At 46.1% G+C, this 13,656-nt stretch overlaps 1 protein-coding gene across 2 annotated transcripts in view; it reads left to right on the top strand.

Annotated features, from left to right (window-relative positions):
- Positions 1-13,656, top strand: part of dagla (diacylglycerol lipase, alpha) — a 79,775-nt gene that overhangs the window by 52,079 nt on the left and 14,040 nt on the right. For both annotated transcript variants that reach the window (XM_060941887.1, XM_060941886.1), the window contains 4 exons: positions 6,014-6,082; positions 6,173-6,245; positions 6,787-6,992; positions 7,334-7,460. In XM_060941887.1, the coding sequence (XP_060797870.1) occupies positions 6,014-6,082; positions 6,173-6,245; positions 6,787-6,992; positions 7,334-7,460 (475 nt within the window). The remainder of the gene's footprint in view (positions 1-6,013; positions 6,083-6,172; positions 6,246-6,786; positions 6,993-7,333; positions 7,461-13,656) is intronic.

Raw genomic sequence — 13,656 nt, 5'->3', positions numbered from 1 at the left:
GTGCACAAAGGCTCAGACCACCTCAGAGAAACCCAGTACCCTCTTGGGACTTGCCCTTTGTATTAAAGGCACTGTGCCAACCCCAATTTCCAACCTCTCTCGAGGTTAATTGAAGTATTTGTCTGTGAAGACAGCCTTTCTCTTAGCCATGGCTTCGGCCAGATGAGTAGGTGAGTTGCACACCTGATCAGTGAGCCAAGAGTGCCTACATTGGAATCCTGGTGACACAGGAGTAACCTTATGGCCTAACTCTTCCTTTCCCCAAAAAACCTTTTCATCTTACACAAACCAGCCCCTCAGTCTGGCAGCTTTTGAGCCCCCAACTCAAGAGGATGAGCAGGGGCAGAGTGCATACTTAGTGTGCCCAGTGTGAGCATTAAAGACTTGTATTCAAACCACTGCTGACTTCCAGCAGCCAGATTCACTGTTTGTCTGTCGTACAGGGTATAAGCAAGGTCATGTCTTGTCCAAGCAGCGACTGTTAAATTGTCTATGCCTACGGGGCAGTGGTCTCCCAATCCCTCATGTGAGGGGTCACTCAACGAGGAGTGTGTCTGTGTCATGGGTGGCCCTATGAGGGGTTCCTCTTTCAGATATCTGTGCAGCTGCATCATGGATATCAACCTGCAAATTTGCAAGATTCTATAGGGTTAATGAGGTCTCTCTCAATCCAGTGGCAATAGCCATTCTTCCTGCTCCTTCACAGCTCTCTTAAAGGGGCGAGTAGGTCTTCCTCATGACTTTGTTGGTATTAGTCATCCAGGTACTTAAAGCACCGTCTCTGGCGTTCAGTAGAAATTAAATAGAATGATCGTTGTGTATGTAAACGTAGTTCTGTGAATTTCGGCTGACTGCCACAGCTTGGGAGTCACTCGGAATACTTGCAAAAAGATTGCCAAGAGGTCACTTCCTGGGTGAACATGCCTTTAGTGTTCGGGCAAGGGGCATACGTCACCCAGGTCACAGGTGAATTTGTTGATACAAACACTTGACCTGTACGTACACGTGATGGACCTCCAGGTGCTTAAAGCACTGTCTCAGATGGTCATACGAAATTCAGAGAACCATGGTTATGTACATAACCATCATTTTTCCTCATGGTAATTGCATTGTTTAAACAGCAATAACATACAGTAGTGGGAATACACGTGACTTCAGCGTAGGTGGAAATATCACAGCTCTAATGCCACGAAAACACACAAACACCAATCTAAAATGTGAAAGAGCTGTTGTGTGATTTGTACAAATAGATTTAACAAGAAACTGGAGCTCTCTTTTTACAGACTGCTGAAAGATAAAAAAAGAAGCAAATGGAGGCAGAACAAATGTTCATAAAAGTTTAATTAGAAAAGGAATATTTACAGTATTAATCATTTTTAATAAAAGGAATATTTTAGTGAATAGGCTACTAAATTTTACAAATGTGGGTAAATAATTATTGTTGGTTATTCAGAAAATGAAGGGTTTTTTAATTTAACAAAAGGAATATTTCAGCTGACAATAAAAACAAATGTTGCTTCTTATTTGTGAATACAATTTTCTTCATTTAATTTTTCTTTCAAAAATATTGTGAATTGAATTGTGAATAGGATGCATCATTATGTGCCAAGAATAAAGTGAAATATTTAAAAAATAAAACAAAGAAAAATAATACAGTGACAAGGTTTGCTGGGATAAATGAGGAATCCAAGACATTACAAACCAAGGTGCACTTTTATTTTCAACGTTCACTTTTCAGTGTCGCTATCACTCTCTCGCTCACACACACACACACACACACACACACACACACACACATTATTTATTATATATATAATATTTATTGCAGGATTCAGCTTCTCTGCATGTCTCTGAAAGACATGCAGAGAAGCACATTAATAAACAGCCAGTAATTCGACACAGGTGTACCTCATCACATATTATCTACTGGTTCAACCTGACTCCTCACTGCCACATACCACCACTGGCCGACTCAGGCTGGGGAGCCATCTGGCCTGCAGCTGGATCCCCCCGGCAGGAGGGGTAAACCACCACCATCATCTGTGCCCCCGGCATGTGGACCATCTCAAATTTAAAGGGCTGAAGAGCCAGATACCAACGAGTAATCCGCATGTTGGCATCCTTCATGCAGTGGAGCCACTGGAACAGACCATGGTCAGAACAGAGGGTGAACAGGCATCCTGGCAGGTTGTACTGGAGAGTGGGGACCACCCACTTGATGGCCAGATACTCCTTTTCTATGGTGCTGTATTTTGATTCTCGCATAGAGAGCTTGCGGCTGATGTACAGCACTGGGCGCTCCTCTCACTCCGCCATCTGGGACAAAATGGCCCCCAGCCCTCTGTCTGACATGTCGGTCTGCAAAACAACAGGGGAGAGAAAAAAGTCAGAAGAATGCAACAGCAGACCCCCACACAAAACCGTTTTTACCTGAGCAAAGCTTGTTTGCATGGCTTCATCCACTGGACCAGAGCTGGTGCCCCCTTTTTAGTGAAGTCCGTTAGTGGGATGGTCTTGTCCAAAAAGTTAGGCACAAACTGCCTAGGTTTGATGTGAGCCCCGTGCACTTCAGCGACCTCAGGACCACCCTGAGATGTTGTAAATGCCGCTCCCAGTCATGACTATAAATGATTGTCATCTAGATAGGCCGCGGCATATGCATTGTGGGGACGGAGAATTTGGTCCATGACATGCTGAAACATCACTGGGGCCCCAAACAACCCAAAAGGAAGGGTGACAAATTGGTGTAAACCAAACAGAGTGGAAAAGGCCGTTTTCTCACAGGATAATGGAGTCAAGGGGATCTGCCAATATCCTTTTGTTAAATCCAGTGTTGAGGAAAAGTGAGCCATGCCTAACAGATCAAGCAGTTCATCTTTATGAGGCATTGGATATGCATCAAATTTAGACACTGCATTTACTTTTTTCTATAGTCCACACAGAACTGGACCAACCCATCAGTCTTGGGAACCAAGACCACTGGGCTGCTCCAGTCACTGTGCAACTCCTCAATTACTCCCATCTTAAGCATAGCCTGGAGTTAATTCCAAACCACCTTTTTCTTGTGTTCAGGGAGTCGATACGGGCAGCTGTGCACCACCACCCCTGAGTGAGTCTCAATGTGGTAGTCTATGAGGTCAGTGCAACCAGGGAGGGGTGAGAACACATTGCAGAATTCCTCCTGCAACCTAATCACCTTTTGTTCTCCGGGACGGTGAGAGGTGGTCTCCACAGGGACCCGGAGTGAATTGGGCCGCACTTTTTAGACTTTCCTCCAGTCCCAGCTCTGCCCTCTCTGGAACTACTGTTGCCAGAGTCACAGGAACCTCCTCTCTCCAGGGTTTCAGGAGGTTGAGGTGGTAAATTTTACATGCGTTGCCTCTATTTGGACGTTTGACCTCATAGTCGACCTCCCCAATTCGACCTCCCCAATTTATAGTTGGCATTCGCAGCAAGCCGCACACCATCTGTGGACATCGATGCAAATCCTTGGCCAATAGAAACGAGCCATGAGATGATTTAGTGTTTTATCCTGACCCAAGTGCCCAGCCATCAGATTATGATGAGCTGCATGGAATAACCGTTTCCTACGGCTCTTCGGGACCAACAACTGTGTCATCTCTTCCTTAGTTTGAGTGTCCTCCGGCACTCCGTATAGCCTATCCTTAATAATGCAGAAATACAGAAAGGAGAGTGCAACATTAGGTTGGAGGGGTTGGCCATCAATTACTATCACTTGGTCAAAAGCAGGCCGCAGAGACTTGTCACACATCTGTTCCAATGGGAAATAGTCTAAGGGATTCCCCAAAGAGAGAGGAGGGCCCTCCCTACTCTGTGTCCTCATGATGCGGAGCTGGTGCTGATGGGCCTGGGACTGCCTCTCCAGAGAATATTGCGGCAGGATTCCCCTATGAAGTACTACTGCAGGACCCACCCACTACTAACTGTTTTATTAACGTTTTAAACCCCAGCCAATCTGTTCACAGGATCAGTAGGTGGGTGAAGCTCAGACTAACCACCGCCATTATGCTTTTTTTTCCCTGGAATTGAATAGTGACAGGCATTAGCAGATATTTGTGGATGTCACCGTGCACACATCTGACCTTCACCAATCGTGCATTTCTGAGTGCCCCACAATGAATCGGGCTCTGATGCATGGAGGTCTGATTACAACCAGAATCCACCAAAGCCTGATGTGTACCCCTTGAATACTCATAGAGACTCTGTACATTCCTGCTTGATCAAGGGAAGCCTGTGTTGCATCAGGAATGCGAATCAGTATCCTTGCCTCCTTGTGGAAGCGCTGATTCTGGGAAGTCCCAGCCTTCCCTCTGCACCAACAGACCTGCCCAGGCATGGATGAGTACACCTGTTGGGGGGGGCTTAATGGCAGCACAGACACAGAAGAAGGAAGAGATGAAACATGAGGAAAAAACACGAGTGTGAGGAGTGGGTTTCGGGGGAATTGGCCCCCGTTTCCGTGGGGCTGGGGTAGGGGAGGGGCAAGGAGAGGGAGGGGGAGAAAGTGAAAGTGGTAGAGGGAGAGGAACAGAAGCTGCAGGAGTGCCTGCTCCTGGAACCGCTGTCAGGTGGCCCTCTGCCAGCTGGACAGCCTCCTCCAGCGATGCCACTTGGTGACACTGGATCCACCTTGATGTCTCTCTTGGCAATTGGGCGACAAACTGCTCCAGTGTCATTCGATCGATGATGGTCTCGATGTCATACTTGCCTGCCAGCAGTCACTGTCGGCAGGCGTCCCAGAGCTGTTGTGTGAATGCAGATGGCTGGCCGACTTCACTGCATGCTAGCAAATGGAAGCCCTGGTGCTGCTTTTCTGGGCCACAATTGACCTGCTGTAGTATGGCCCACTTCAGATTGGGGTATTCCCAGCCACCAGCATGCTGGAGCTGCCGAGCCAGGAGCTGGGCTTCCCCCAACAGGACTGGCAATAGATGAGCCATCCACTGTGAGTTTGGCCACAAGCTTGCCTCCACATCATGCTCAAACAGCTCAACGAAGGCTTTGGGGTCATCCTGTGGACCCATCTTGATCAGCTGGATGGGCATTCTGGTCACAGGAATGACCACTGGAGTACCTGCTGAGAGGATCAAGCTCCAGATCACCTGCCAGCCCTCCACCTGGGCCTCAAGCAAAGTCTGAAAAAGTGCTGCCCCTGATCTACAGACAGTTCAACGAGTGCCTGGTGCTGGCACTAGAGGTTGTTGGAAAGTGCCTGGAGGAGCTCTCTGACTGGTTTGGACTCCATGGCGGCGTTCATTCCTCACTCCCGGGTTTCGGCACCAGTGTGACAAGCTTTGCTGGGATAAATCAGGAACTGGAGACAGGTGCTACAATCCAAGGTGCACTTTTATTTTAAACGTTCACTTTTCACTGTCACTATCTATATACACACACACGCATGCACAGATTGCAGGATGCAGCTCGCTCGCTCACTCACTCACTCACTTGCACGCACGCGCTCTCTCTCTCTCTTGTTACCGGCTATCTGAAAGACACACAGAGATGCACATTAATAGACAGCCAGTAATTAGATACAGGTGTACCTCATCACATTACTTGCTGGTTCAACCTGACTCCTCACCATTCACAGACGATGCTTGACCACACTCTCACTGCCACAAATACATAAAATAATTCAAAGACTTAAAATAAAGCTATAAACAAAATACCTTCAATTTTTTTTTTTGCAAACTGAATTCTACCTCCTGTTTGTCAATGCAGAAAAAATTCCATTAATAAAATGGTTCAGTTTTTGCGTCCACATCAGATAATTCTCCAGGATTTAAAGCAGATTATTTTAGACTTTGTTGTGGAACCAAACACAATAGTACTGGATGTAAGAAAAACGCACTGAACCTTGTGAAGTAGCGCTGCAGGATAAACGTTGTGACTCTGAGGAGATCAGTGTGAGATGATCAGTAAAATATCTGAGATAAATAAGTTCCAGTTCTTGTAACTGCAGCTCTGTGTGTGTGATGCTTGTGTTGTGCAGTGAGGATGCGATGGAGTACTCCAAAGAGTTCGTCACCTCAGTGGTGTTGGGGAAAGACCTCGTCCCCAGGTGGGTAATGCAGTGTGTGTGTGTGTGTGTGTGTGTGTGTGTGTGTGTGTGGTGTGCTCCACTGAGTGTTTGTGATTTGTTTGTACTCAGGCTTGGCCTCTCTCAACTCGAGGGTTTTCGTCGTCACTTGCTTGAAGTCCTGCAGAAAAGTGATAAGCCAAAGGTTATTACACACACACACACACACACACACACACACACACACACAGTAAGCCTTTCAATTATAAGAAGTAAAAGCACTTACTGTATTCTTGCAGATGTTGTGTTTATGAAGATGAACCAGTGTTTAAATCTCAAACTTTAAATTGATTTTGCACTGAAATTTCAGTACATTTACATTACAGGCATTTGGCAGACGCTCTTGTCTAGAGTGACGTACAACATACCCAGAATACAACATACCCGGGGATCAGTTGGGGGTTAGGTGCCTTGGTCAAGGGCACTTCAGCCATTCCTGCTGATCCAGGGAATTGAACTGGCGACCTTTTGGTCCCAAAGCTGCTTCTCTAACCTTCAAGCCATGGTTTCAGTAGCATTGGGCAAACAGATTAGAGGCACTATAAAGTACTGACACCTGAATAAATCGGCAGTCTCAGTCTTTTCTGTGCCAGAACCACATGACATACACTGCAGTTGTTTCTCTGGCACTTAGGCTTTAATAAACTCCCCTCCCCTCCCCTCATCTCATCCCCCCTCCCTCACAGTGGAGGATCATTATAGGAGGCACTAAGTGCATCCCGAAGACAGAGCTGCCGTTAGAAGATGACCCTCCCTCTCAGGGCGTAACTCCATCCACCTCCCGGCTGTGTCTCCACCCCAGTGACCTGAGCATCGCCCTCTCTGCGTCCACGCCTCTCTATCTGCCCGGACGCATCATCCACGTCGTGCACAACCATCCACCTGAAACCTGGTACCTGCCGTTTGCCTTCTTAATTATTCAGGAAAATACATATTTTATTCATGTGCTTCCTTCCTCTCTTCTCTCTTTCTCACTCTCTTGCTTTTATTTCTTCCGGACATTTTTTGTTTTGTCCTCTGTACATATTTCTCACTCGGCTTCACCTGGATGCCATGGTGTTAAATTATGAGTTCCTTAGTCCTAAATATCAAAGGAGTCAAATTATTTATAGACATGAGCAAATGAAACAAGCTCCTGATGGCACACGCTGATTGTAATGGATGGAGGGAATCAATTCTCTCTCTCTCTCTCTCTCTCTCTCTCTCTCTCTCTCTCTCTCTCTCTCTCTGTAGCTGTGGTCAGGAGGATCCCACCTACTCAGCTCTTTGGGGTGATAACAAAGCCTTTGATGAGGTTATCATCTCACCGGCCATGCTGAACGAACACATGCCGCACGTGGTGTTGGACGGACTCAATAAGGTGCAAGTGTGTGTGTGTGTGTGTGTGTGTGTGTGTGTGTGTGTGTGTGTGTGTTCTTGCACTTTTTTGTCTGTCACGCTGCTGCTGGTTACTGCTGTGGTTCTCCTTTGGTGTTTCTGAATAAACTGAAGTGCTCAAAGCTGCCACACACACACACACACACACACTGTCAGCAGATCTGTTATTCAAATAAAATTATTTGAATACAGTTATGAAAAAATATTGCATAAATAACCCATGTTTTTCATGTAACAGCTGTTTAACAGTTCTAAGGCCACACCAATTCGATTAGTTGGTTCTCGGAATCGCTGCTTGAAGAAAATGCAAAATGAAAAAAAAAATAGAAATCAAACTCCTACCAACAGAAAAACATCGTGGCTGATGGTTCAAAATACTGAAGACTGCAGGTTGAGGTCACGTGACGTTGAAAACCAATCACTTTAGATAAAGACTTGTGGAAGAAACCTGCCTGTGGAGGGGAATCCTGCAAAGCCTGTTTGTGATTGTTAGGATATTCAGCGAACAGAAGCGTAAAATCTTTGACAGGTGTGTCGAAATTCAAGAGGGGGAAAACTTTGCACAGTTGTACTCAAGATGCCGTGAGCTTGTTACCCTGCGATGTGCCAACTTGGACAACGACTCTGTGGAGGTGGGTTTGATTTATATATTTCATTGATTGATGTGAGGGGCAAACAAAATCATTCGAAGTATTTAGCCATCAGAAGTAGCTACTCCTGGTCAAATCTTTTTTCTGTGCATTGTAGATGTTCATCTCATCTCATTATCTCTAGCCGCTTTATCCTGTTCTACAGGGTCGCAGGCAAGCTGGAGCCTATCCCAGCTGACTACGGGCGAAAGGCGGGGTTCACCCTGGACAAGTCGCCAGGTCATCACAGGGCTGACACATAGACACAGACAACCATTCACACTCACATTCACACCTACGCTCAATTTAGAGTCACCAGTTAACCTAACCTGCATGTCTTTGGACTGTGGGGGAAACCGGAGCACCCGGAGGAAACCCACGCGGACACGGGGAGAACATGCAAACTCCACACAGAAAGGCCCTCGCCGGCCACGGGGCTCGAACCCGGACCTTCTTGCTGTGAGGCGACAGCGCTAACCACTACACCACCGTGCCGCCCTGTAGATATTCAATTGACTGTAATTCAATCGTTTATTTAGCCTCTCTGTTTACTGGTTTGCCTGATAAAAGACGTGCAGAGAGACGGCATTCTGACTCGTCAGGCAGACTTGTTTGAGCTCCCCTTGGGGGCTTGTTTACACAAATAAAAGGAAAAAATGAAGACTGTTGTTTCAGACTTTTATTTTCAATTATCCTTAATGCATACGGGTGGAAATAAGATAAGCTATTAAAAGAGCCATATGAAATGTGTAACAATAATGTATTGTCTATGTTTTATTTCTCTATTATGAAAGCCCTTTATTTCCACCGCTAATTTTACCATCAGAGCATTTTTTTAATTTTATTTTTATTTCGCTCGCTCGCTTCATATTTTTCCTGAAAAAATCCGAGAACCAACTAATTAAATTGGTGTGGCCTAAGGTTAACTTTGTTAAACACGTGTTTAACCTGTGAGATGGTGTGGCGCGTTCGCCGTCCCGGTCCCTGTGTCTGAGCGCTTCGTATAGAAACTATACCGTATGAGAATGAGTGCATTAATATAAACCTGTCGCTCAGGTCACAGCTGAAACTGCTATATGAAATACTGCTCACCTTCAGACCAGTCAGGCTGGAGGATCCATCCACGCTGTGGTAGAATTATCAGTCCAGCCTCAAACTGAATATTTCTGAAAGTCTTTACTCCCCTGTGCTTTACTGAGCACACGCTACTGAGCTCACTGCGCGTGGAGCGACTTTGACTTTCTGCAAAGGGGGAATAGGAGCTTACGGGTATCGCCCGGCTCTGGTGAGGTGTGTGTGCGTGTGTGTGTATGTGTGTGTGCGTGCTTAAAACTTTCTGTATGTTTCCATCCAGATGTGTGAAGCCATGAGTCCTGGGCTGTGTCCCAAACCAAATACTGCCATTTAGAAGGTGGCACTGCAGTTGTATTAGTATATGAGCACCAGTGTGATCAGTTCACAGGTCTGAGTGGGACGTCTGCACTGTCTCATGCAGTTCTGTGTGAGCAGCATACAGATATTTATAAAAGTTAGTTTCCTTTGCAGTGTGTGTTGTTCTCTCTCTCTCTCTCTCTCTCTCTCTCTCTCCGCTTCCTCGCTCCCCTGTTCCTGTCAGTCTCAATGATAGGACACGGCCTGCCAAGGAAAGGAGGCGTGGCCTCTGTGTGTCCATCCAAAGAAAGGAGGCGTGGTCTCTGAGGCGTGGACTTTCTGTGAGTCTGTGTACATAAAGGAGGCGTGGTCTCTGTCAGCCAGTCTAAGGAATGAGGGTGTGGCTTCTCTCTGAGTCAGTCTAAGGAAAGGAGGCGTGGCCTCTGTGTGTCCATCTAAAGAAAGGAGGCGTGGTCTCTGAGGCGTGGACTTTCTGTGAGTCTGTGTGCATAAAGGAGGCGTGGTCTCTGTCAGCCAGTCTAAGGAATGAGGGTGTGGCTTCTCTCTGAGTCAGTCTAAGGAAAGGAGGCGTGGCCTCTGTGTGTCCATCCAAAGAAAGGAGGCGTGGTCTCTGAGGCGTGGACTTTCTGTGAGTCTGTGTGCATAAAGGAGGCGTGGTCTCTGTCAGCCAGTCTAAGGAATGAGGGTGTGGCTTCTCTCTGAGTCAGTCTAAGGAAAGGAGGCGTGGCCTCTGTGTGTCCATCCAAAGAAAGGAGGCGTGGTCTCTGAGGCGTGGACTTTCTGTGAGTCTGTGTACATAAAGGAGGCGTGGTCTCTCTGTCAGCCAGTCTAAGGAATGAGGGTGTGGCTTCTCTCTGAGTCAGTCTAAGGAAAGGAGGCGTGGCCAGTGTTGCCAGATTGGGCGGTTTTAAGTGCATTTTGGCGGATTTGAACATGTTTTGGACTGGAAAACGTCAGCAGTATCTGGCAATACTGGGCGTGGCCTCTGTGTGTCCATCTAAAGAAAGGAGGCGTGGTCTCTGAGGCGTGGACTTTCTGTGAGTCTGTGTACATAAAGGAGGCGTGGTCTCTCTGTCAGCCAGTCTAAGGAATGAGGGTGTGGCTTCTCTCTGAGTCAGTCTAAGGAAAGGAGGCGTGGCCTCTGTGTGTGTCAGCGTAAAGGAGGCGTGGCCTCTGTGTGTGTCAGCATAAAGGAGGCGTGGCCTCTGTGTGTTTGTGTCTCAGTGTAAAGAAGGCGTGGCCTCTGTGTGTGTCTCAGTGTAAAGAAGGCGTGGCAATCCCTACATCTTTGTGCATCTTGTACGACATCTCATTCATTCATTCATTATCTGTAGCCGCTTTATCCTTCTACAGGGTCGCAGGCGAGCTGGAGCCTATCCCAGCTGACTACGGGCGAAAGGCGGGGTTCACCCTGGACAAGTCGCCAGGTCATCACAGGGCTGACACATAGACACAGACAACCATTCACACTCACATTCACACCTACGCTCAATTTAGAGTCACCAGTTAACCTAACCTGCATGTCTTTGGACTGTGGGGGAAACCGGAGCACCCGGAGGAAACCCACGCGGACACGGGGAGAACATGCAAACTCCACACAGAAAGGCCCTCGCCGGCCCCGGGGCTCGAACCCAGGACCTTCTTGCTGTGAGGCTAACCACTACACCACCGTGCCGCCTTGTACGACATCTTATGTAGTTAAAAAGTGTTTGGTTTTTTTTAAAAGAGGTTTTGTGATTTGGGTCGAACTGTTACTCCAGAAGGTCGCGTTTAAATTTTATTTAATTTAATAGCGGCCCCATTGTACCTAACCGCATGTCTTCGGGGGAAACCGGAGCACCCGGAGGAATGCAAACTCCACACAGAAAAGCCCTCGCCGGCTGTGAGGTTCGAACCCAGAACCTTCTTGCTGTGAGGTGCCAGTGTTAACCACTACACCACCGTACCGCCCTAATTTCCCTGGATTTTGCTTCTCTGGATTTAATTAGCGGCCATTAAAAGCATAGACTTGTACTTTATAACGTCAATGAGTTGATTTTAAATAAAGTGCTTTCACAAGCCACATGAGTTATCTGAGGTTTTGTTTAATTTCATAAGCAATGCGTTTCTGCTCAGCTGTAATTTAAGCATGTTTTTGTTTTCATCGTGTCGGAATCTCGTTATGAACCGATCGTCGCTGATCATCCAGAACCTCTGGAGCTGATATTTTCACACCTTGTGTTGCCTGTAGACGTTATTCTGCCTGCGCTGCTGTGAGCTGCTCATAATGAAGTCGTCGTGCTCAGTTTCACGCTGAAGAGGTGTTTATTAGGTTCCTGGGTAAATCTGAAACACGGGATTGGGTTCACTTGAAACAGCTCCAGTCCAGCGGATTGTACTGAACTGCTGGCTGCTTCAGATGTTCCCGTCACACGGAGCTGATTGTGTATTAATGTGAGTATCGTGTTGCTTCAGAAGAAGAGATGCACACCGTTACGCTTTTAATTCAGTCTTTTGATTGTTTTTACAAATACCTTCTGTTTCATTTCAGGCTCTTTGCAAATTCAAAAATTGCTTTAAACCAGGCTGAAGGAAAACGTCATTTGTCTCCAGTTTTCTTGTTTAATGGAGGTTTCAGGTCCCTCTCTCTCTCTCTCTCTCTCTCTCTCGGTGGTGTGGAATTCTCCTTGGTTCCTACAGTTTCTTCTTTACCTTCTCTTCCTGAGCTTTTATTGTGGGTCTCCGCACTCGTGTGTGTGTGTGTGTGTGTGTGTTCGTCCTTGTGTCTTGTCGATGTCAGGTCGACAGTAACGCATCTTGGTATGTTTTTGCAGGTGCTGGAAAACCCATTTTACCTTTCAGAGCTGGTTTCCGCTGAGGACGAGGAGACTTGTGCTCTGGCGTTGGTTTTTGTTGATCAAACTCCTCCAGATTCCTCCCTCACTCCTCTGCTCTCCCATGACTCGTTAGGTTTTGATCTCTCCTCTGTCCCTTCGGCCCCTTTGCTGCAGCAGGAGGATGAAAGTTCTCTGGTGCTCAGCGCTAATCCATCAGAACCAACGTCAACATGTCTAGCATCTCCAACCTCATCAGTCTCTCCTTCCGCTTCAGTTGAATTAATCAGCACTTTGAATTAATCTGATTTCAGGATGGTGAAGAAGTTTGACCAAAATCCTTTACACCAGCTGGTGTTTGGTCTCTGAAATGTGCTGAAGTCTACACCACCAAAAACCCTTCTGTAAACACCCGAATCGGAGCGCATGTAGTTCAGTTCTTCAGCAACGTCATACAGTTTACAGTTAACTTTAACTCTCACTCATTGTCTCCACACTCAGTCAATTTAAGGCTATTTTTTAAAACATATTTTAAATGTTTATTTATATGTAAATCACCTCCAAATCACTTGAGAGTATTACTGTAAATTCTGTATCTCTCTCGGCTTTTTTGTCAATCTCAATCTTGAATTATTTTACTTTTGATTTTTTTAAACGAGTGTTGTTTTTGGGAACAGTCCTAAACCATGTACATTAAGTCCCGTAGTGAGATTTTCTACTTTTTGTCTCATTTTAGACCTGAACGTCTAAACTATTAACTCATGGATGATCCGTTTACTTTTTAATATATGAGTAATATTTAGACAGGTTAAAAATGCACGCGTCATGAAAAGATTAAACTTGATTTGTGAGATGTTTAGCTAAAATATGTCAAGCGGGAAACTGTTACATGATGTCAAATATATTGTGGCTTACTTTAACTGCATGGGAAATGAGAAGGGCGCTTGGTAGAGTCCATACCTCTGCCAAGCCACATACTGTGCTGCCAATGTCAAAATCAAATCACTCGAACCTGGGATAATACTGAAGCTGTACACCAAATTTCATCCAAATCCATTCACTACTTTTTGAGTTACATTGGGAAAAAGTTAAAAAAAAAAAAGAAATTCTCGATCCACATACATATCTGGACTTAGATCAAAATCTAGTCAGTTGTTCCTTGGCCCATAACCCACCTTTCCTCTAAATTTCATCACAATCTGTTCAGAACTTTTTGAGTTATGTTCAGAACAGTCAAACAAACAAATGGAGGTGAACACACAACCTCCTCCAACAACACAGTTGGCGGCGGTAATAATTAAGCAGTGTGCTACACAGATTTAGTGTGAATTAAGCCTTGTGTCTC

Source organism: Neoarius graeffei, chromosome 15 (genome assembly GCF_027579695.1).
Source record: "Neoarius graeffei isolate fNeoGra1 chromosome 15, fNeoGra1.pri, whole genome shotgun sequence".
Lineage (NCBI taxonomy): Eukaryota > Metazoa > Chordata > Actinopteri > Siluriformes > Ariidae > Neoarius > Neoarius graeffei.
The sequence above is the reverse complement of the archived record's forward strand: the minus strand, read 5'-3'. Positions and strand labels throughout refer to the sequence as shown.